At 34.8% G+C, this 25,256-nt stretch overlaps 2 protein-coding genes across 2 annotated transcripts in view; one reads left to right on the forward strand and one right to left on the reverse strand.

Annotated features, from left to right (window-relative positions):
• Positions 1 to 25,256, reverse strand: part of NEGR1 (neuronal growth regulator 1) — an 837,611-nt gene that overhangs the window by 266,587 nt on the left and 545,768 nt on the right. The window contains exon 4 of the mRNA XM_077776416.1: positions 13,089 to 13,220. Within this exon, the coding sequence (XP_077632542.1) occupies positions 13,089 to 13,220 (132 nt within the window). The remainder of the gene's footprint in view (positions 1 to 13,088; positions 13,221 to 25,256) is intronic.
• Positions 3,851 to 4,047, forward strand: LOC144241789 (thymosin beta-4). Its single transcript, XM_077776417.1, has one exon. It carries the CDS (start codon positions 3,881 to 3,883, stop codon positions 4,013 to 4,015), a length of 135 nt encoding a protein of 44 aa, XP_077632543.1. The 5' UTR covers positions 3,851 to 3,880; the 3' UTR covers positions 4,016 to 4,047.

The following is a 25,256-nucleotide window of genomic DNA, read 5'->3' on the forward strand; positions in this document are numbered from 1 at the left end:
TAAGTATATTAATATCTTACTGTTCCGTTGGGATATTTTCAATATTTGTATTATCTTATATTGTAGTTTGTTATTCATCTCCTGGTGGCTGTCTTTCTCTTTCTTGCACTAGTTTTGAATTGGACTGATAATTCATGTTTCTTGAACACCACTTACAGAAAATTTGGGGGGCCTGTATTTAAACCATTTTCTACAGACTATTGCTTTTTCCTCTTTTGGGCATTTAAGGGGCCAGTCACACTAGATTAACCTGACACTAAATTTTCGACTTGCCATGTCTTATATTTTACAGGGAGTGGGAATCCAGCCCCAAATCTACATGAGAGAAATTTGTAATAGGAATTCTCAGAAATCATTTTCTTCCCTGTAACTGTCCTCCCTTACCCTGTCACCTGGCGTCAAGATGGGAACAGAGATAGCAGAATCCGGCTTTCGTGTGTTTGTGTCCTGTTTTACCACTGAGTGGGTCAGCTTTTAACTGCCACATTCTTATGGCAGGAGGGTGTCACTAATGTGAGTTCCTATACCAAGTAGGGTGCCTCTCTTTTGTGTCCAGACTGCTAGGATTGGCAAGTTAAAATCAGATTCAATACTTTCAGAGAGTAGCAGGTCAGGGCACCCTGCCCCAGAGAGTAGCAGTTTTTGGTACTTTCAGACTTCCAATTCGTGTTTTTTATATTGCTACAGGCTTCACCATGCTGGAAATGACATATGATCACATTCTATCAACCTTAGCAATTTTAGGTGTTTAATTCTAGGAAGGTTTTTTTCTACTCCTCTCACGTGGCTGATGGTAGAATGTAACAGGTCACCAGCTTTCCTTGCATCAAAATCGGTCATCTTTGTAATGTATCTTACTCTTTTCCCTCTTGTCCCTTCATTTCAGCCTCTTTTCTCTTTATAATGTTGTGATACCATTTTTGTGGAGGAAATGTCTTCTTGTTTCATATTAAATATGTTAAAAACACTTTGTAACATTTTCTCCCATTTGCTGTAGCCAATCATTTAAATAATATATTCATCTTCAAGTTTTATTTTTAAATGTGCTCTTTTTTTTCTTGTTCTAGTGCATAACTGAGTATTCCCTTAGCTCCCTCACCCCACCCCCAAGTGCCGATCACTAAACTGTGTGAAGTTCTGATTCGATTTGAAACGATGCTACCCAGCACACAGTTATATCGTCTGTAAATACTCCACTAGCAGTCTTCCTGATTTCTAATAGGATGCATTTTCCAGGCCAAGGTGCACAGTATGTCTATGGTCACAGCATGTGAATTGCTCAGAACTTCAGAGTCCGTTCGACATCTACCAAGAACAACTGAAGAGTTTGCAAAACCAGTATATTCACAAATATGAAACAGAATTAACAGATGGAGCATTTGTGAACTTCACCTAATTACTGATACACCCCACCCCTGTCCATGTAAATGTACAGTAACTGGTTGCACTAAATGTGGAAATAGTCTCAGTATCTGTTCTCGGCTACAGAATGCTGATTTCTTTAGACCAGGAAGAAAGTATGATTTATTGCACAACAGAATTAATATGCATTAGGCTAATATGTTTCAATGTGTTATATAAAAACTTAAAAAATTATCCAAATTCTTTTATTTTTAATTTTTAATGTGTATTAATTTTGGGTAGAGAGAGAGAGCAAGCAGAGGAGGGGCAGGGAGACACAGAATCCAAAGCAGGCTCCAGGCTCTGGGCTGTCAGCACAGATCCCGATGTGGGGCTGGTGGGCCTCAAACTCAGAGCTGTGAGATCATGACCTGAGCCAAAGGTGGATGCTTAACTGACTGAGCCACCCAGGTGCCCCAAAATTTATCCAAATTTTTAACTCTAACTCTGAAACAACTGGGACCTAGGCATAAGATATTAATTGCCACCGAACCTCGTAGGTTTTTGATAAACTGAATGAACTATGATCTCAGGGCTGTAAGAGCAGAGCAGTGAGTCTTAAACATGAAACACAGAGTATACTAAATAAAACTATCCTCTTTCATTACATCTATGAAATTCATAACTGTTTATGTCCCCAGCACTGTGGTGGGCTTTTATTTCCTTGGGGCGGGTTGTTTTTATTTGCTTGGGTTTTTTCTTTCTTTCTTTCTTCCTTCCTTTTTTTTTCCCCCCGCACTGTTACCTGTACTGTGTAGCAGCAAGCAGACAGGCTACATGACACTGAGACTTCATTACATTCTCTATTAATCAAAAGCTCTTATTTGAGACAATATGTGAACAAACTTATTTTGACTGTGGCATCATTCCTCAGGATTATTTATTGTGATTACCTTATCTATTCACCGAGAATCCTCATTTTCTTGTTTCTTCCCTGTATTTCAGTGTCAGCCATTCTGACGGCTAACACTTGTGCATATTCAGGTTATTCAAGCCTTTCCCTTATCAAACACAGCGATCCTGTCTCCTATCCTTCAGACTAGAGTATCTTCCTAGAAGTCTCTGGAGTTTACACAGTTTACTGAAAATAATTAAATTCCATTTTGATTTACATGGAGTCAGGATAATATAATAAAATAACCACAGACCTAGAATCAGGATTTCAGGATTCCATTCTGAGTATTTCTATAAATCCTCTGATCTTATTTCTAAAGCTATCTGAATCCAAATACACAAATCTGTAAGATGGGGGAATCAGGGAGATTTTACAATTATTGTCAGCTACAGAATTCTGTAAACCATTCATTCATTCATTCATTCAAACAGACATTTATTATATGGCATTGTACTAGGTGTTGGGAGTAACAATAATGTACACCATACCTTTTTATGGATTAGCTGGGTTAATCCTCATACTCTCCCATTTAATAGAGATACTGACATATACAAAGTTTAATAATTTGACCAAGCTCACATAGAACGAATAAGTGGCAGGGTTGGGATTCAAACTGAAGGTCACTGGCCCCCGACTACCCTTGCAACCACTGTGCTGTACTATCCAAAGCACAAGATTGAGCAAGAGAAGTCTCCCTCTGCAAAGAGCTCACAGGCCACAGAGAAAGGTAGACAAGACAAATGTGACACACAAATGCTTACAATACAGAAAATTGTGTGCCTTGCGCTCCCCACTTTGTTGTTTCATATGTAACACTTAATCCTCAGAACAAATCTTCAAGGCAGGTATAATTATCTTGTATTTTTATAAAAGGAAACTGCCCCAGAGAGGTTAACTAATTTTCCCAATACTCCAAAGTGACTGAGGTGGGATTAACAATCATGTTTGTTTAATTCCAAATCCTATTTTTGTCACTCTATGTCACTCTCCATTGCATAAGCAGCATCCTTACTCTGAAATTCTCTAAAGTTTATTTCTCCATTGTTATGCTTATTCTTTTCATAAAATTAAAATTTAAAGTAAAAAAAAAAGTTTGCCCAAATTTGACAATGGTGTGAGAGAGAAAAAATTATCATCCTTCATAACTTTTCAAAGCATTCACAAAGTCAAATTATGAGATTATCTAGAATCATTTGACACTGAAGCCAAACAGTTGCATTTAGCCTTTGCTTCTTGCCTGCTGGGAATCGAATCCATACAGTCTCCGAAATTTAGATTCTTGGATCAGAAAAATACATCAGAATCTAAGAATTAGGAGATGTCATAGAGGTAATTACCTTGTTTTACAAAAAGGGGAATCAACAACTAGACGTGTATACTATTTGTTCAAAGTCGTACAATTAGTTAAGCAATTGAGTTAAAAATAGAATTCAGGTCTTCTGCCTTTCTGTCTCATACTCATTACCCTGGAATCTCCAAACATATATGTAAATTTTAAAAAAGTTTTTACAGAGCATTCGGCGAAAGTTACCGCAGAGGTCAGACATTGCTCTTTGTGCACCTCCCTCCGCTTCCTCTGCAACCATGTCTGACAAACCTGATATGGCTGAGATTGAGAAATTCGATAAGTCGAAATTGAAGAAGACAGAAACGCAAGAGAAAAACCCTCTGCCTTCAAAAGAAACGATTGAACAAGAGAAGCAAGCAGGCGAATCTTAATGAGGCATGCGCCGCGGTTATGCACTATACATTCCACAGGACTGCCTTCTTATTTTACTTCTTTTAGCTGTTTAACTTTACGAGATGCAAAGAGGTTGGATCAAGTTTAAATGACTGCTGCCCCTTTCCACGTCAAAGAATCTGTACTCCTGACTAGATTGCCATGCCTCCTTTCCTTCTGCCTGTGTGGCTGGTAGCGAAGGAAAAGACTTGCTTGTTGAAGGAAGATGGGTAGAGACGTCCAGTGCTGGTCCAAGGTGTCCTGCAGGCTGTAGAATGTAGTTTAAGGACAGTGCCAGTTTTTTCTTCGTATGATTTTAATTACTGGAATGCACAATTTTTTAATATGCAAATAAAAAATTTGAAATGTGAAAAAAAAGATTTCACACATTTATAGGTAAATATAATATAGATTGAATAATAGAGTAAGGGGAGTATTATTTAGGAATCTGTATGTTTAAAATGTTTCTAAGATGACTAAATATGATTCATTGATAATTCCCATTATACACATGAGACGTTCTTTCAAAAATTGGTTTATTAGCATTATGTATATGGGTAGGAATAAAGAGAAAGAGAGGGGGAGAAAACCAAAATGTAAAAATAAAGATAATGAGAAAGAGTAGTAATGGGTGAATGATGGTGAGAAAGGAAGAGAGAATGAAAAAAAAAAAAAAGAAGAAAAGAACGAGTGCGTTCAGGAGGTAGAGCACATTTCAACATGCAAAGGAAGTTTCCTTGTTATTTGGTCCCTATATTCCAAATGTATCTCCCATGACTCTACTACATACTGCCTTTATGCATACTATGTCTACCATCCTAATTACTTTCACTCCCTTCACACACACACACACACACACACACAAAACATACAGATATGTCCAACGGCAGACTTAAGGACACCTGACAGTTCCTGCAACGTGTATTTTAATGATATAGAAAAGACCCAAGACCCTTAATTCAATGTTGGTCCCATTCTATGAATGGCTCTCAGGGTTTACTTAAAAATAATTGAGTTACATAAATTATTTTGCTTGAATCTGCTCATGAGAAAATATGCTGATAAAGTTGGACTTCAGATAAATACAGGTGTATAAACTGTAGATTTGTGCGAGGTTTGAATTTTCAAGTTCAGTTTGAAGGATATATTCAGAAGAAGCCACCCTGCAGTTTTCAGAGTTTAGCCTTTGGGGTGGGTCTTCCCAGCACGTGAATCTAGATGAGTACATCAGAGAAACACCCATGTAAGGGTGTGACGTATAGATTTGTTCCTTTCCTGATGTTTGGCATGGATCATTTTCAACCTAGCGCATTTACATTCTTTGAGAAATTGCTTTCTTACTGGTGGATGATAGTCTAACTCTATTATACCAATTATATATATATATATATATAAATGTAAATTTATATATATGTAAATTTATTTTTTGAAGTGATAAATGCCAACTTAGAAATAACTGCAAGCAAAACAAAATAAACAGACTCTCATCTAGCAAAAACTTTTGCTCATGTATTAAAGCAAAGGAATTGTTTTATCTTTCACTTTCAGAAAAAAGAGGAATAATAAAAATAGGCACAGTTGCTTACTGCAGATGCATTTTGATTTTCCATGAACAAAAGGGTAAAAGATCACTCACAGACCCTTAACACTAAGGCTCCTTTCAATACTAAGATGAAAGTATGGGACAGTACATTTAAGTTAAATTGGGAAGCACACTTAAGTAAAAATAGCCTCAGTAAGTAAAAATAGCCTTGGCACACTAGTCATTAATTGAAATGTATGTCTAAGATTTAAAACAAAGGACTAATTATGCCTCCTTCAATAGAAGAAATCATGTATTCCTTAAGTGCATGTTTAATAACAGTTTTACTTCAACTGAGGAATTATATAAACCACATAATTAAATTTGAACTTTTTATATCATGGAAGTCCCTAGGTGAAAAGAAGAGGTTTAATTCTTAGATTTTTATGTTGTTACTGAAGAGAAATATTTTATTTAAATATATGGGTTTTTTTGAAACAGAATAAAATAAAAATATGTTTTCTGGGTGATTAACCATATGTTTCTAACATTAAATGTTTGATACTTGTAGGGATTTTTCCTTCAAATTTCTTAGCTCCTCATATTTCTTTTAGCTGGAATTGTTATCTTTTTAAGCTTTTATTTTGCCCTTGCCATGACAAAACAGAAATCATCCAAGTAAACTCCATAGATGTAGGAAATAAAAATATGTAAATAAATTTCTTAATATTCATATATGTATCTCTTAAAAGTTTCATCATCTCAAAGTTATTCTTTGAGGGTGAAGCTGGATATATGTCAATCTATGAAAATTCATGAACTTTTATCTAATGGGGCCTTGTCTTCTTCCTTTTTAGGCACCCACCCTTCTTTATATTTTCTTTGATGGTCTCCAGCTCACTGCAGCCAGTGGACCAAGCAGTGCCTTGTCCCTGATTCCTATGGTACTAAGCAAATGTGGCTACTTCTGTGTAAAACTCCTCTTTCCTTGATTTTCTTTAAAAAAGAAAATCTGTCAAATTCAATTTTATCCTCAGATTCCTTCAGGGTCAAGTCCTTTTGGAAGCCTTCCATGATACCCTAAGGATGTGTTCAGTGCCTTTATGATACCTTGCATACTACTTAATGATTGGTTTATCAAAGCACTTGCCACAGTATTATAACTATATGTCTCTCTTGTCTTTCTGCTTTCCTTGAAGACCAGTATCCCAGGCTGTAAAACCTTGATAAGTGTCATGATAAGCCATAAGTAAATAGGTAAATAAATACATATATAAATGCAGATTTATTTAAGTGCGTCATTTTACTCTAGAAATGGCATATGAACTAGTACTTTATTTAAGAGACAACAATATACAATTTTTATACTCTGAATTATTTCAGATGAATGCTAATTCGCTTATAATAAAACATAAAGTACAGGATAGTAGCCTAAATCATAAGCAAGTGTGAAAGATGAAGTAAATAAAGGTAAGAGCATAAAATGGAGCCTGAAATAAAAGCTAATGTGATAATTATGAATTCAAATAACATTCATTTTTCTTCTGGTCCCACAACACTACCTTATCCATCCCGACTCTGAATGCTGGGATTTTCTCTTTGTTTGAGGTGACATCTACATGTCCATCAATTTCTTGTAGTCTTAAATCCAAGATGTCTGCCTAATTTCCAAGGGTTTGTTGAAAACTTATGAATACACTAAGAAAACTGGCCATTTTCCAAGAAAGCCTCCTCCTCCTCCTCCTTCTCCCCCGTGGCCCCTCATTTCAAGCTTTGATACAATTGTACTAAGTTATACTAATTGGTACATTCTTTCCCACATGTTTAGAGCTAGTTATATTGGAAGATAAAGTGCACATTTGCATAAATGAATATGTATAAGATGCAAAATAATGCACAAATATGTGCCTATGATTTATTGGATGAAAACTTAGTGCACAGTACACCCAAAAATATCTGTACTGTTTGACCATAGGAATAATATTCAATTCTATTTTACTAGAAATTGTGTGTGCAAAATAATTTCTGATACCAGATAAAATGATCAATATAAACTGACTGTCATGAGTGAAAACTGAAATAACATCTAGGCCTCTTTTTACCTAAATCTGGCTGACTGTATATTTTTTTCTGGTTAATTATTACCTCTCTTTGTTCATGTCTGTTTTGTTCTTGAAAATGAATGAAGTTACTAAATATTTTAATCTCCTCAAACCTTAATATTCTTATCTGTAAAACAAATGGAATTAGTATTTCCTCTCTTTGGGTGAAAGCACTATATAAATGCCAGACTATCTTTATTAAATCTACCTGAAAACTTTGGTTAAAAAATGGTATTTGAAGTAAACTCTTCAACATACTATTTACTTATTGTCTTGGGAGAAAAAAGTGTAATTTTTTTCTTTTGTCTAGTAGAATGATTCACTGGGAAAACGTTAATCACTTTTTTTTAAATTTTTTAAATGTTTTATTTATTTCTAGGAGAGAGAGAGAGAGAGACAGCGTGAGTAGGGGAGTGTCAGAGAGATAGGGAGTCACAGACTGAAACAGGCTCCAGGCTCTGAGCTGGCAGTCAGCACAGAGCCCGGCGCGGGGCTCGAACCCACAAACCGCGAGATCATGACCTAAGTGAAAGTCGGACGCTTAACCGACTAAGTCACCCAGGCGCCCCAAACATTAATCATTTTAATTCATTCAGTCAATGACTATTTTTTGGAGTCCTTCCTGTGGACCAGGTGCTGATGTATATGATAAGAACATATCATTTTACAAAAGAAAGGACAATCCCTTACTGCATAGAGCTTACATTCTAAAGTAAGTACACAAAAAGAGAGACAGAGACAGGGACAGAGAGAGAGAGAGACAGAGAGATTTTTTTCAATTGCCTACAGTGAACCAGATGCTATAAATGTATATTATCTCATTTAATCTTTACCCAAACCCTGGTAATTATATATTATTGCCCTAAACTACAGAATTGGAAACTGAGACTCAGAGGTAAATTGGTTTCCCAGGATTTGAATTTCCAGTGAAGTGCACAACAGGCATTAAATAAGTAATATCTGAATATAAGGGCCACATTTTCAAAACAGTTACTACTAACTGAAAGAATACACATAAATAATGCTTGTAGAACAAACAGCTTCTGTCACAAGATCAGAGAACCCTACCCCTTTTATGGACGGTTTTCATTTTGAAGGGTTAGGTCTTTCAGGCTTTCCTGATTTCTAATATCTGAGATTCTGCTTCTCCACGGAGATCTACATTACTTTATTAGTCTATGATAGTTTGCAAATTTTTCAGTTTTCTAGATTAAGCTTGCAATGAGTCAACATTGCTTATTTTCTAGACTCTGGTCTCTCCTTTCCAAACCAGATCTTCATAGGTTTCTGTTTTTCCCAATTAAATTGAATCCATGAGCTTTCTGGAACAATTCATTCTTCCATTTTTAAATTAACAATAAAAATTATGGGATTAGAATCTTCTAGGCTACTTCTAGGAATGGACTACAGATGCAATTGAAACAGAGAATCTGTTCAACTCTAATCCACTAGCTCCCTCTGGCTTAGCTAATCAACTGGTTTAAAAGTTTTTCTTGTTTTGTGTGTGTACGTGTTTTAATCTCTCAAGGTCTGGTTATAAGGGTCACAATTCCTTTTTATTATTTTAGTTTTTTTCAATATGACAAGAAATACGTACACATACATACATATGTATGTAGATATGTGTAAACATATGTGTATACAAAGAAGAAAAATTTGTATATAGATAAATTTATATGTCAATATAAAAAAATAAAAGAAAATACAGATAAAGACAAGAATAATCACCTACAAAATCTCCCTACCCAGAAACAAGCTTTTGCATAGAATCTTAATATCCTACAAATTTTTTCCTGTTTATAGTAGACTGTAAGTAATTCAAAATTTATGGATTTATTCAACCACTTAGTCCAATCTATAAAATAAGTTAATTTTACTAATCATTTCACTAAATTATTGTTTAATTAAAATGAACAGAAGTCCACATCAAAGTGCTACAGGTACAAAGTATGTGAGGTGTGGCAAATACATTACTTATTGTATGTTCGTGGTATATATAGTGTGATGTATATAGTGATATGCATATAGTAATATATGTATGTATATGGCAGATGTTTTAGATAAATAGTAAAATATTAAACATTTCTAACCTGAAGAGAACCTAAATCCCTTACTCAAATTAACTTACCACACAACTGAATCTACCAAAGCTTATAAAAATTTATTACATTTCATCTTGAACCCCATTTGGGAAAAGGGACAAATTTCTCTTCAAATTATAACCCACAAAGCTACTGCAATTCTATATGCACATCATATTGATTAATAACAGTGAAACGAAGCGCTGCCTTCTACTTGGCACGATTCTATCTTCAGGGAATCTTCAGGTTATCAGGAGATATGCAGTTTCGTGCTGGTAACATAGACCACTGTGCTCAATTTGAGGATTTGACAAACTAAAGTTTATTCAGTAGGCTTTGGCTAATTTCCTTTGGGAAATCAGCTCAGTAAAATCCGTAGATAGCGCTCAATTTTCAACTTTTAAAGGGACAAATTCACAAAATTAACACTTTCCAAACCTCTTCATAACTAGAAATATATGTAGGCATATACTTATACATCTACATGACTTAGAAATTGCTGGTATATGTGTGACATAACTATTCCAAAGTAGGCAAAATTTAGGTCTTGACCAGAAGTCCGAACACAACTTACTTATCTCTTACATAAAATATTGGTCCCACAGATGTAAATCGAATTGATCAGTCAGTACTAAACACAATTCTTCATGGCACACTAAGGGAAAAGTAGGTTATCAAAGGTATACTTTAGAAAGGAAAAGAAGACAAACTGATTGTTTAAAATCATTAAAAAGTCCTTTTGGGTCCATTTTTTTGAAAAAAGATATGAGCTATGTTAACATTATGTTGGCACCAATATTTCCATTTAGGACTGTACTTTGAAATTAATTCTTTAAAAAATAGTCTGTAGTTACAATTTAAAAAGCACCTTCTTAACTTTTTTCTACCTTCTTTTCCTTCCTGTTTTTCTTCTTAAATTTAATAAATTAAAGTTGATTAACAAAGTTTTCCTTCCAACGTATTTTTCAGAGTCTGCACCCTCCAAACCCACCAGAACATCCTTTTTGGCTGATGGAATATCTCTAGGCTTTGCTTCATACTTTCTTGCTCCTGTCCCATGTTGAAAAACAATTCTCCATAAGTTACTTGTGTTTCTGCACATCTTGGAAGCAGAGACGATGAACTCTTTTGTTCTGGACTATCTTTTCAGGAATGTTTGTATAGTGAACAATCTTAAAATACAGAAGTAGTTCTCCCTATGGAGCAAACAGCAGGTTTGCTTATAGTCCAGTGTAATAAAGATAATTTCTCCCTCTGCAGCAAAGGGCAGAGGTTTGCTTGCTGCCATTATAAAAAAAAAATCAAGTTTCCTAAGCTCAGGGAGCTTCAGCTATGACATAAACCCACTGCGTGTACAGATGTCACCTGGCCCTCACCATATCACCCTGTACTAACTGGAGCGTGGGCTGGAATGCAAAAAATGACAATATTCTGGCTACTACTATTATTGTGAGTAATAAACTGCCCTTTGTTTTCCGCCAGCATCCATGACGTTGTGACAGATTTTTCATAGTTCTTGACACCTTCTTTCCCCAGTTTCTGTCCTCTTTATAAGTAGGTTCTCTTCTCCACCCAGGTCCTTTAGATGATGACTCATTTGGTTGGTATATCTCTCTTTCAGTTTAGTTTTTCTCTACATTTCTACCTCCTTAGTTGACCTTCTGTCTAAGGTTCCCACTTCTCCAGGATAAAAGAGGATCCAATTTAATGATAAGTGACAATGAATTAAAGGCAGAGGGATATAAAAAGGATGGAAGAGAAAGTGTGAATGCAAAGGAAAAGGTGGATTATACATGGACTATGGGCCCATGAGGATCCATACAACAGCTGGATTTTCAATTCTACCCCCATTTGAGATATCATTGTAGAGACCGATTAGGTCTCCAGGCTGGAGGGGCTGCATTACTGGGTGGGTGCCTTGCTTCTTTGACCGTTTGACTATACCTTTTCATTTCTTAGTGTTCACTGCTAAAAATACTAATTCTTTATCTCTTTTTCCAACCCTCCAACAACAAAATCAGTGGACTCATATTCAGATAAGTACAGTTAGTGATAAAATAACCAGAAATTTCAACTTGCTTATTATCTCTTATTTCAGAGAGTTCCAGGGGATGAGCAGTAGCTCTAAATGTAGAAATTTATTAAATGTAGATTTCCAGGTCACGTACCCCACAGATTTTGATTCAGTTGAGTTGATGCGGGCCTCCGAATTTTTCATTTTTATTAAGATTTTGGGTGAATCTGCTAAAGTTTTTCTACAGAACCTTATATGAGAAACTCTGCCCCATGCACTGCCTCTTGATCTGGTATTATGCACATTTTCTCAGTCTCAAAGAGATAGGTCAACCCCAAATATGTAAATTAGTCACTGACAAATGTTTGTTGATGGCAGTGATTTGCCCTGGCAGATACTCAACTGCCAGGTGTGTTTTGATAGTTAATTTTTGGCCCATGAAATTGAAATATTCATATTAATATGGAAAAAAAACCTGCTTAAAGTGTTTTAGATTATATTTGGAATGATTCCTTCTTTTAATGATGTATACATTATTAGCAATGGCTATATAAAGAAAGGTGTATACAAGGAATGAAAAAAAGGAAGCTGTACTCTTATAAACACCTTTGGTAAATACTATTATCCCGGAAGCATTTCATTTGAATAAGTTAAACAATGCGAAAAATTTTGAAAGACTAAGGGGCTACTTTTGAAATGTACAGTCTATGTCAGCTATTACTATTAAGATCATAAGATATAAAACTGGATGTTTAGTGAAAAATATCTTACATCAGTGTTTGAGATGCAGTTAGAGAAGGTGTAACGTGGCATTGGCAGTTCCACAGGTATTTCTTAATATTCTAACTTCTTAATAATGATGTTTATGGGAACATTCTTTCTCAATATTTTTCAAACTAAATAGAGTTAAGTGACCCACGTAATTGAAGTATCACGGCACCAGCTCTTCTCTTTGAGTACAGAGCAACATACTTAATTTCCATTGGGTTTGTTTGGTAGTTTCATGTTTAAACTTAATCAGAACACACCCTGGTGAAACTCACAAGAAAGAAGAAAATGCCATGTATTTGTAACACTCTAGATATAAAGATACCATACTTTACAATACTTGGGACTACAGTGATATTGGAAATGTTTCCATCTGTATATCAAACTGAATTATCACGGGATTACTTGGGACAACTAATGTTACAATTTGGTCAATCTTCTAACATGCACATGTTTTCAGTGTCAATAAGTGGTCTTTATCAATAACAGCACCTCTTAAAAAACAGCAACATAAATTTCAGTCAGTGTATTTCATACGTTTATCTTTTCTTGAAAGTTATGCTGATAAAAGATGACAGGACTTACAGTTTACGACAACTTTTACTTTTTTCACGTCCGGGAATGACACATCATTTTCCGCACTGCATTCATATTCTCCAGCCTGGTCCCTTGTAATTCCATAAATGTCCAAATATTGTCCATTTTCAAATGGTTTTGCTACAAGAAAAAAAGTACAGCATGTTTAATTATAGCCGCCTGAGGCTTCATTCAAATAAAATAACAATCTCATGTCTTCCTATTAGATACTGCTGACAAAACAGTCCCAAATGAAACTGGGGAATTATTAAACCCTTTGTTCTTCTATGTTCAGAGGAAAAGTCAGAGAAAAAAGCAGAACTGAACAAGGGATACTATAACAACTGTTTCCCCAGAACAGGATATACATGTGTTCTTTTTAATTGATTGTGGTCTCCTAACCTCGTCACACATCAAATAGAGCTCTGCACATTTCTGTAATTGAGTTCAACAACCTTCTAGCAGTGTAGATGAAATTCACTAATATGGCTTGGAACATACTGACTTTTATACAGTGTAAGCTAGCAACTTGACACTTAACCTAACTAAATGTTGCTTTTCTTTTGGGGAAATTTCATACTCAATCTCAAGGTTTCAAGCCAGATGGCTTGATAAGGGTATAGAGGTACCTTAAACCACTGCCACACTTCAGTTTCCCAAAATTATTAATTTTTTACAAGAGGCATACTGCATATGCTATATATAACTGATGTGATTAACCTCAGAAACAAGATATGATTCTTAATCTAAGAGCTAGGTGGTTATAAAAACTAAATTATCTTTATTTTTTAATATTCTAGGAAAAGCATTCTTATTTGACTAAAAACAGCTCGAGTAAAAATATAAAAACATAATCACAGATAAAAAATATCTGCAAATGAATGAAATTTGAATAAAAAAAGACTCCTTTCTGAAATAATAGAATTTTTATTTATTGGTAAGTAGAGACTCCTCAGGCAGGAAGGATCCTGATTATCAGAGATACAGCAGAAAGGAACAGGCTATGTGAATTTCCAGAGTGAGGGCTCTTCTCCCTCCTTACACGGGTCTTGAAAAACCACATTTCAATACATACCAAAGAGAACTGGAAAAACGACACAATGATTCCATTAAATGGTCTGTTTTCAAAAGTCAACCTTTTTTTGTTTCCATCTTACTCCCTTGCCAAAACTACTATAAAGCTGTAGAAGTTAGAAAACTAGAAAGAAGATTCAGTTTCGTATGAATAAAGTGCTATGAAATTTAGGTATGGTGTTCCAAATCTAAAATTTATGTCGATTAACAAGAAAAAAAGTTTTTCCTACGGGCTCCCTTCTCTGGCCTATATCAGTCACTACACTTTGCCCTCAGGTGACCGACTTGGTTAACTGAAACCTGGAGTGTTTAGAATACATATGATTAAGTAATTTCTACATTTATCTGGCTGTCCGTAAGTTGTACACAGGGAGTTACATTTCTAAGACGATAGTTGGTTGATATGCTATTTCAGGTACACAGAAGTGAGCTTACAAAAGCAGCAATTATCTTCAAATCCATATTCTTAGAATCTGATTTTATAACTATTATTTTGGCTCAACCTAATGGCCTTATATGACTCTATCCACTAATATAATATTTTCTATTGCTTCCTTTTTATCTTATTTTCATCCTTACAATGAAGATAATCTACGTTTAAATGTGTCTATAAAAACCGCTGAAATATATAAGGAGGACAAAATCCTTATTCACATTCAAGAAACTTTAAAGTATAACTTGAATTATAAAGTAAGGGATAGTAAATAAAAATTAAAGTATGGGTAAATTGATATATTATACCATAATTAAATAACCTAGTTGGCCAGTAAAAAATGAAGCCTATCATGTGTAAAAATGTAAACAAAAATTGTGAAACTTTTAAAAACAAATTTATTATTAAGGTCTAACTTATTTTTGATATTAAAATGTTACATGAATATTCCTATTTTACATCTACTGAATGTTCATCCCTGAGATATATATCTATAGTCACTGGTCTAAAAACATCATTGAAAGATAGCTTTCAACTTTGAATTTCTGCTAGGGATCACAGGTTAGGATGGGTCCTTATAGCCTCCTGTCTCTGTAGACAGTTCATCTTTCTGCTGCCTGGATACTTTATCCTTGAATTTACCCTGATATCTTCTCATCTTTCAGGTTTCTGAATAAGCAATATCTCCTCATAGACACTTTTCCTGCAATCTAGCTGCATGGTACATACTTCCAAAAATAACTCAAAAAACCTTATGCTAATATTATGTGGCAAATACATGCTTGTTATTTGCTTACTTATTAGCAACTTGTAAATTATCTTTTTGTTATACTATAAGTTCTGTGATATAAAAGGATGCATCTTATTCCATGTTTATTAGGGGCTCTATGTACATTTGTTGACTATATCATTAATGAAAGATAACACGATAGAAAGTCCACATAATATAACATTTCACTTTTCTACCTTCTCCAGCAGATTAATTTTCTTATTCAAATAATTATTCACCATGACACCATAAGTAAAAATAATTTTACCTCTTATTGATTCTTTATTATGTGTACAATACTATGATAAATGCTTTTCATTATGAATTCCTAGGATAACCTTAGATACATATATCAGGTAGATTCTGTTATGTAGAATAAGACTCTATATGGTTAAAGACCATATGGTTAAATATTTTGTTAATGGACCCAGTGACAGATATAAAATTCAGAATTCCAAAATCTACATGCCTGATCTGCATCCCACTGAAATGCTGCATTAGTTTTCTCATTTGTAAATGGTAATAATAAAAATGCTTATTTACTATAAGAACTAAATTAGAGCAATTGCGTGTAGTCCTTGCTCTTAGAACTGTAAAGCATTATCTGGATTCTAATTTAATTTTTGAGTTATTAGTTTTCCTTGTATTACTTTTCCATAGCTACCACAAAAAAAGACCACAAGTTTACCTGTTTAATCCCATATGAGTTTATTATTTTATAGTTCTATAGATTAGAAGTCCAGCACAGGTCTAGGGGAATGGGAATAAAGGATCTTCCAAAAACATTCATGTCGTCAGCATTGGAGCCTGTGACTCTACTAGGTTTCATGGAAAAAGGGACTTTGCAAATGTGTTAAGTGCCTTGAGATAAAGAGACTATAATGGATGGCTAAGTCTAATCATAGGAGTCTTAAAGTGTAGCAAGTGGAAGGGTGAGTCAGTATGATGTGATATGAGAGGCCACCACCGCTGACTTTGAAAATGGAGGAAGGAAACATGAGCCAAGGAAAGCTGTGTCTTCTGGAAACTGGGAACGGCTCTCAGCTGACAGCAACAAATTGATTCTCTAGATCTTAAACAAACAAACAAACAAACAAAACCCCCCAGCCTGTCAATGCTTTGCCTTTAATCCAGTGAGATCCACATTTTTGAACTATAGAAGTACAAAAGAGAAGTGTTTTAAGCCACTAATTTCGTAGTGATTTGTTACAGCAACAATAAAAAACTCAAAAAGGATCTTCTTGGACTAAAATCAAAGTGTCAGAAGTGCAAGATTCCTTTCTGGAGGCTCATTTGCTCATTCACGTTGTTGGGAGAATTAAGTTTCTTGCTCATGGTACTGAGATCCTCATTTCCTTGGTGGAGGGCCATTCCTAGCTTCGAGAGGGCCCCTCATTCCTTGGCTCATAGCCCCTTCGTCTTCCAAGCCAGCATACGGTGGGTCAAGTCTTCTTCCACTTTGAATGTCCACTGTTTCTTCAGTTGCATCTCTCTGAACAACTCTTCTGCCTTCCTCTTCTATTTTTAAAGACTCATGTGATTAAACCGAGTCCATCTCCCAAATCCAAGAAAATCTTCTCATCCCTAGTTCTTAACTTCAATCACATCTGCAAAGTGTCTTTATTATGTAAGGTAATGTAGTCACGGTTTCCAGGGATTGGGACATGGACATGTCTGGGGACCTTTATTCCATCTACCACACTTCTTCATTAGACCCTGCAGTTATTTTGCCCATACAAATTGTGATTTGCCTATAATTTCCAAAGACAGCGGGCAAAGAAAATGTATGGTTGAATTGATAAAGTTGCTGAGCTCTTTAATACCTCTGAAAAATATGAGTGAAGTTCAGAAAAATGAATTTAATTAAGATATTGCTTTGGTAGCAAATGGTTTTCAGAACTGCAAATCTAACAGTTAATGTGATTCCGGGAAGTGTTAGAGCACCAAAGTAGTGGGGTTTGAGGAAGCAATGACAGGAGGTTATATGGGCAAGTAAAATTATGGAAGCTGCCTACTGAAATGACTGCAACAGAGGTTTCAGAAGCAAACAACCCCCCCTCCACCCCAGTAAATAAAAACTCAGCATTTTGATTTGGTTTCTTGTGTATTTATGCATATTTAGTACCAGACAATACTAAACTAAAGTTCTTAAGTCAGCTAACAATAGTTTCCTTCCTTCCTGCCTGGCTTCATTCCTTCCATTCAAATGACATTAATTGTGCCAAAATCACTGACCAGTGAACAAAATAGTTTCCATTACAAAGAGCTTATTGTTTACTATAGAAACAAAAGTATAAGCAGGAAATTTCAGTAAAGTAATAATAGTGAATAATTTGAAGTAAATATAGATGTTATGCTGTCATAAATGTGCTGCTAAAGCTTCAAGAAAAAATTTGAGAAATTTAGTCAGGTGAGAGCATTAATGAAGTGGAAGATCTTGTATGCTTTCAAAGGAATCTGTTTGCCTTTTAACTTAAAGAGTAACTGTAGTGCTACAAGTAAACGTATAAGAAATTTGAATATTTTAAAATATTCAAAAAATAACTCTGGAATTCTGCTCCCAGTTACATTTAGGAACAAAAATCAGACCTACCTTCTTGCCAAAAACTTCTAGAGAAATGGGTCAAATACATAAAACATATCTTTCCAGATACTGGACAATAGGCGGCACAAGACTGTGATCCCTGAAGCAAACAAGGTGAGCCCCACAATTGATCTCCATATTTTCTATCCAGAGGCAATTTTCAGACCCTAGGCTTAGAGAAGTGAAAGCGAGAGCCCAGTAATGTTGAGTTGCGTGAAAAAAGACTGAAATTTCCAGCAGGCCACGGGGGCTGGGTTTAGTGGTACAGAGTTCTAAAGAGAATGAACACACAGAGACAAAAACAAAACAAACTAGGCTGTATATACAAAAGGGGGAAATCTTAAAACATTCTGGAAAAAAAAAAAACAAACAACCAAACCTGGGGAGTTTGGAAGCGGAACAATTCCTAGAGTTTGAACAAGGTGAGGAGACACTTAGTCTCTGACCAGAATGGGCAGAGTACATATGAGAGCATTCAGTGGAGACTCCAAACAGCTTAAGTCTTAGTAGTGGAACTAAAAGAAAGCTGGAGTACAGGCTCTTCTAGACCTGTTCTTTAAAGCTTAAAAACAGGGTTAAATGGACTAAAATTATCTAAAAGTCATACAGCTTCAAGTAAGATAAAGTCTGCCACTTTTTAAAGGAACAAAACACACCCTAGACAACCAAAAAGCTAGCACCACAATGTTCAGTATCCAAATAAGAAAATATTACTATATACTGAAATAAGCAGGAAACTGTGAACAATAAGTAGGAGAAAAATCAGTCAATAGAAGAGATCTAGAAATGATAGAGATGACAGAACCATCAAAGATTTGAAATCTTTGATTATTGGGGCACCTGGGTGGCTCCGATGGTTGAGCTTCCGACTTCAGCTCAGGTCATGATCTCATGGTTCGTGGGTTCGAGCCCAGCGTTGGGCTCTGTGCTGACAGATAGCTCAGAGCCTGGAGCCTGTTTCGGATTCTGTGTCTCCCTCTCTCTCTGACCCTCCCCTACTCATTCTCTCTCTTTCTCTCTCTCTCTCTCTCTCAGAAATAAATAAGACATTAAAAATTTTTTTTAAATATTTGATTATAAAGATTTTATAATATATTATATATAATAGCTATGCTCAAGTGTTTAAGATAAAGTGTGAATATAATGAAAAGTACAGTGAAATTTATAGTAAAAATTCCTGACATAGAAACACAAAATATCACAAGGGAAATATTAACTGGCTAAAATTAAGAGTAGCTGAAGAAAAAATATATTAAACTTGAAAGCATAGCAAGCGTAGTTAGTATACACCCAAATTAAAGAAGGAGGAGGAAAAAATACAAAATAGTAGAATTTCAGTGATATATGGAACAATAAAAAATATTCTTAGATAGGGTATTGGGGACCTGTAAAGTGGGTAGGAAAAGGTATTTGAAAAAAAATAAAGGCTGAATATTTTCCAAATTTGATGCACACAATAAAATACCAAATTCAAAATGTTAAAAATCTCCAAGCAGGATAAACACACATAAAATCACTCAAAAGCACATAATAAAGTTCCTGAAAGCCACAGAAAAAGAGAAAATCCAAAAAGCAGTCAGAGACAAAATACACATTACATATGAATAAGGAGAAATAAGTCTTTTTCAGACTTCTTACAGGAAGTGTGCAATCCAGTAGACAACAGAACAGATTAGAATAAAGGTCTAAAATCAGTTCTGTAAGCTTCAACCCTTCAGAAGTTAAAAAAATATCGGACTCCCTGGGTGGCTTAGTTGGTTAAGCGTCCAACTTGGGTTCAGCTCATGATCTCGTGGTTTGTGAATTCGAGCCCGGTGTCCGGCTCTGTGAGGAAAGCTCTGAGCCTGGAGCCTGCTTCAGATTCTGTGTATGTGTGTGCATGCGTGTGTGTGTGTGTGTGTGTGTGTGTGTCATTTTCTCTCTTTCTGCCCCTCCCCCACTCACACACCATCCGTCACTCTCTCTCAAAAATAAACAATAATTTTTTTAGAAAGCTAGAAAAATAACAACCTAAAGTAAACAGAGTTTTGGAAATAATAAAGAGTGAATATCAGTAAAGTTAAAAATGGACAATTAATAGAATTTTAATGAAACCAAAAGTTACTCTTTCAAAAAAAAATCACTGAAATGTATGAAACTTAGCCAGACTGATAAGGAATAAAAAGAAAGATAACACAAATTTACAAATTCAGAGATGAAACAGATGACATTACTATAGTTATTAGAATGACTGAATGTCCACTAAGCAACTATCAAGAAAAACTACCTACCAATTATCTCAACAATTACAATTAATTGGGCAAGTTCCTTAAAAGGCATGAAAATTGAAACTGATTTAGAAGAAATAGAAAATCTGAATATTCAATATGTATCCAATAATTAGAAATTTAATTTGTAATTAAAAAATTACCAACAAGAAAACTCAAAGGTCATGTTTATTAAGACTTTAAGAAAGAGTGGCACCTAGGTGCCTCAGTCAGTTGAGCACTGGACGCTTGGTTTTGCTCAGGTCATGATCTCATGGTTTTGACCTGGAGCCCTGCCTGGAGCTCTGCACTGACCATGGAGCTTATTTCAGATTCTCTCTTTCTCCCTCCCAGTTCTCCACTCACACTCTGTCTCTCTCAAAATAGATAAATAAACATTAAAAAATCTTAGGAAAGAAATAATACCAGATATACAAATTCTTTCTGAAAATGGAGGAGCAAGAAATCTCCTAATTCATTTTACGAGGTTAGCATTATTCTTTTTTTTTTTTTTAACAAATAGTTTATTGTCAAATTAGTTTCCACATAACACNAACATTGGGGTACATGTGAGGTTAGCATTATTCTTAATAACAAAATTAAAGATGTCAAAAGAAAGAAAAAAACCCTCTGAAACATAGACACAAAAATACTTTAACAAATATTGAGTAAATAAATCCAGTAATATATAAAAATGTTAAGACATCACAACCAAATGTGGTTTATCCCAGGACTGAAAGGCTGGTTGTACAACTGAAAAAATAATTAAACAATGTAATTCACCATATTAAGAACAGATTAAGAACAACAAAAATACGAGTATGTCTAGATACAGATAAATCATTGAGAAACTTCAATATTCATGTCTGGAATGTAAAAGTTTCTGCAAACTGAGAATTGAATGCTACTTTCTCAAACTGACAAAAACTTTTTATGAAAATTCTACATCTCACCTCATATTTTATGATATAAGGGTAGTTTCCCATCCAAAGTGAGAGTCAAGGCAAGATTGTCCACTCTGATCTATATCTCTCATCTCAAACTAAAGTAACTCAACCATAACCATTGACCTCAGTGTGAATCACAAAACTATAACTATCCTAAAAATAAACAAAGGAGAGAATCTTTGTGACCTTAACTTGGGCTAAGAGCAATTAGATATGATACCAATAACAGAAGCCACATAAGAAGATGCTAATAAACTGAATTTCATCAAAAATAAACAATGTTTGCTGTGCTAAAAGTACCATTAATTAATGGAAACCCACTTAATGAGTGAAAATATTGTAAATTACATATTGGAGAACTTGTATCAAAAACATATAGGGATTCTCCAATTCAGTAAAATCATACAATCTAATAAAGAAATAAACAAAAAAATTAAAGATACTTTATTGAATAAAAACACTTAGATAGTACATAGGCATGTCAAAAGATAATGAACATGATTAATCATTAAAAATGTTAGGAAAAGCAGAGAGCCTGCATTACTCAGCCAGTTAAGCCTCCGACTTCAGCTCAGTTCATGATCTCAGGTCAGTGAGTTCAAGCCCCCCCACCCCCTGTCAGCTGTGCTGACAGCTCAGAGCCTAGAGTCTCCTCCAGAATCTGTGTCTCCCTCTCTCTCTGCCCCTCCTCTGCTCACATTCTGTTTCTCTTTTTCAAAAATAAATAAACATTTAAAAAATTTAAAAAAAAGAATGGAAAAAAATAAAAATGAGACTCTGCTGTATATGTAGTAGAATGGCTCAAGCAAGCAAACAAACAAACAAACACTGATTAGTGCTGATAAGAAGAAGCGTACCTGGAGCTCTCCTATATTTCTGGTGGGATTGTGAAGTAGTACAGTCCTTTGGAAAACAGTTTAACAGTTTTGCATAAAATTAAACATGCATTTTTTTCTGTTACTTAGCAATCTCAATTCTAGAAAAATGTAAACCTATGTTTACACAAAAACTTGCATACAAATGTTTCTATTAGTTTTATTGACAGTTATGAAAAAGTGGAAACAACACAAATGCCACTTTAACCAGTGAATGAGTAAATAAACTGGGGAATATCCATATAGTACAATGCCATTTATCAATAAAATTATTCATATATACATAACATGGATGGATCTCAAATACATTTTACTACATGAAAGACAGTAGGCTCAGATGGTTAAATGTATGGTTTCATGTACAAGACATTCTAGAAATAACAAAACTGTAGAGGTGAAGAAGAGATCAGGTTTTGCCAGTGTTGGGGGAGGGGAGGGTGTTTGATTACAGGAGGGCAGTATCTTGGAGTTTCTTAGTCATGAATCCATTCTGTATCTTGACCGTGGGTGTGGATACATGAAGATGCATTTGTCGAAACCCATAGAATTTTTGTACTACAAGAAGTGATTACTTACTTTATGTAAATTTAAAGACAAGAGCATATTGATATCCACTACACACCCACTAAAATGGTCTAATTAAAAAAGATTTGCAATACCAAATATTGGTGAGGAGGTGAAGCATATAGCACAGCTATCTCTTAGGAGCTCACATGAAAATCCCTCTTTTCTGGTCTTTTCAGTCCTCCAGGAAAGGAGAGAGTTCTAGGAATATTCTAATTTGGTTCTTGGTTAATCACATTTTAGAAGTTCCAGAGGTGATGTGAATTACACCTCATTTTGCTATCTGTTGCCTTAGGATTTCAGCTGAAGGTTCCATTTTAGCATCTTATTTTATTAGCTTTGTGACCTAGGGCTTTCTGTGAATAATATACTCTCCACTCTAAGGTCTGGCCAGAGAATAGAACTTTGACTTCTTTGGTGTTTAATTATTATTACATGTTCACATACAGAAATAGTATTCATAAAAGATTACCCGAAGGAAATCCATTCATTTCTTTAGCTATTTAAAATTTTTCTTTTCAGAATAAGCTGGTATATCAAAAAACTGTACACTTTCACTATTTTATTTTGTTCCTGTTGAATTTCCTTTACCAAAACTTGCTTTGGTGTTATTGCACCCATCTTCATTGACAGACATTATAAGAAAGACCATATGAAATTTCCTATTACATTTTTATCAGAAAAGTTACTGAGGCCCTGCTGCTATAATCAGTGTATTGACTTTCTGAGGACCCATGAGAGAAAGTCTTTGTGTCTCTTAGTACCAGGAAAGGCCCTGCTTCTGACATCCTAATTTGCTTTGATATTATGATTCATGATCTTACAAACTGTTTCTCTTCTTTCTAGGAAGTTAGGAAATTTACAGCCAAAGATAAAGGAAAATATACTTCTGATGTCTCTATGCTAAATGGTGTTTTGAGGATCATTACATAATATGTGGATAGATCAGGATATCATAAATAGGAATAGGCAAAGCTATTTGGAAAATAGCTATATTACATATAATGGAACAGAACTGTGTTAAAATCAAATAGATTAGATGATTTCCTATTGGATAGTACCATATCTTACTTTGTGTACAAGCAGAAATGTTTGCCCAGCATACAGAAAACAAAGAAACACGGTGTCTAATAGGAAGTCTATAAAAATTAGAACACCACCTGGAGATCATCAAAGAGCATTTAAGTGACTGATCATGGTGATGCTTCTAAAAGTCATTTTGCATTTTGAAGAGGTAGACATATACCCACAGTTACTGCAAAATGTGTTCATATGGATGGTCTTGTAAAAAAAAAAAGAAAAAAATATATTTTATGACAATAATAGAAAAGGAAGTAATTAAGCATGTGGACTTTGGAGTAGATGCACTAGGTTTAGTGTGATCCGGGTCATCATTTTTAACCTTTATCGGGGTCATTTTTGTCATACGAACAAAGAAAACAGTATCGACTTCATAACGCTATTATGAGCACTGAATGCAAGAATATGTATAAAGCCCTGTGGAAAATCCTAATAAAATCAAAATGAACATTTTTATTGCTAAAAATTATTAATAAAAATAAAACTGAAATTATGATGTATTGTTCAGTGCTTATAGTGTTTATATTGAAGAAGTAAAAATTATGTTGTCCAATCTCACAACATAATTTGATTTTGTTAATCAAACCCTACAGAGCCTGAAATGCAATTTAATAGTTTAAAGTAAAAGAAGCAACTCATATGCTTATTCCTATTAGGCAGGGATCTTATTCATTCAGCAGAGTACTAGCAGATGCTTTCTAACTGCAATCACACAGTTCAGATTAGGTGACTATTTTTCTGGCCTCTCTATATTTGGTGGCTTGAGATGCATTTTTCCCAGGAGAACAGTTATTCAAGTTGCAATGGCAAGTTTAGTCATTGTTTTTCCTTTCTACATTTAAACTGGGAAAAAAAAGTGAGATAACATATTTTACATTATACTGGGGAAGAAATGCCCCTCTACCTCCTTCCCAGCCCCACCCTTAACACACACACTTTTTTAAAAGAGAGGTACATTACAAATAGGGAGTTCTTGAAAAAGGAATCGGCTGTTGCTGTTTACAGGTTGTTTGCAGTGAGGCTCTGTTCTGACCAGGTTGAATCCATTACTTGCTATGTATTATTTATGTCTCTATGAACGAAGCCATATGTTACTGGCCTGCACCATGTGAAACCTCTATTATGTTCCATTTGAAAGTACTGTAACTTACCTGAATGAACTCGTCAACATATGCTATAGTCTAATAAAACTGTCTTCTCCAACTGACAGTAACTGCAGTTACAGAAGATTCAACTGGGTATCAGGAAATACCGCTTATGCTTCCACTGTGTCTGTAACTCACTGTATGGCTTATATGTCCTCAACATATTTTTTCCTTATTTTTGCATCTGCAAAATAGGAATTGTTTTGTTCCTAGTATTACTCTCATTGAGTCAACTCCAGTTATGGACCCTCCTCTGTCATCTGAAACAGCCCAGTGCCTATAGAGAAATGTAGAGCTAATCCTAATTATGTGCCACCACTCTATTACAGTTTAAAATATATCAGCATTCATATATCTAATACACACACACACACACATATATATAACTATATATAACTATATATATATATAGTTATATATAGTTATAACTATAGTTATATATATAAATAAATATATATAT

This window comes from Crocuta crocuta, unplaced genomic scaffold, assembly GCF_008692635.1.
Source record: "Crocuta crocuta isolate KB4526 unplaced genomic scaffold, BGI_CrCroc_1.0 scaffold342, whole genome shotgun sequence".
Classification (NCBI taxonomy): domain Eukaryota; kingdom Metazoa; phylum Chordata; class Mammalia; order Carnivora; family Hyaenidae; genus Crocuta; species Crocuta crocuta.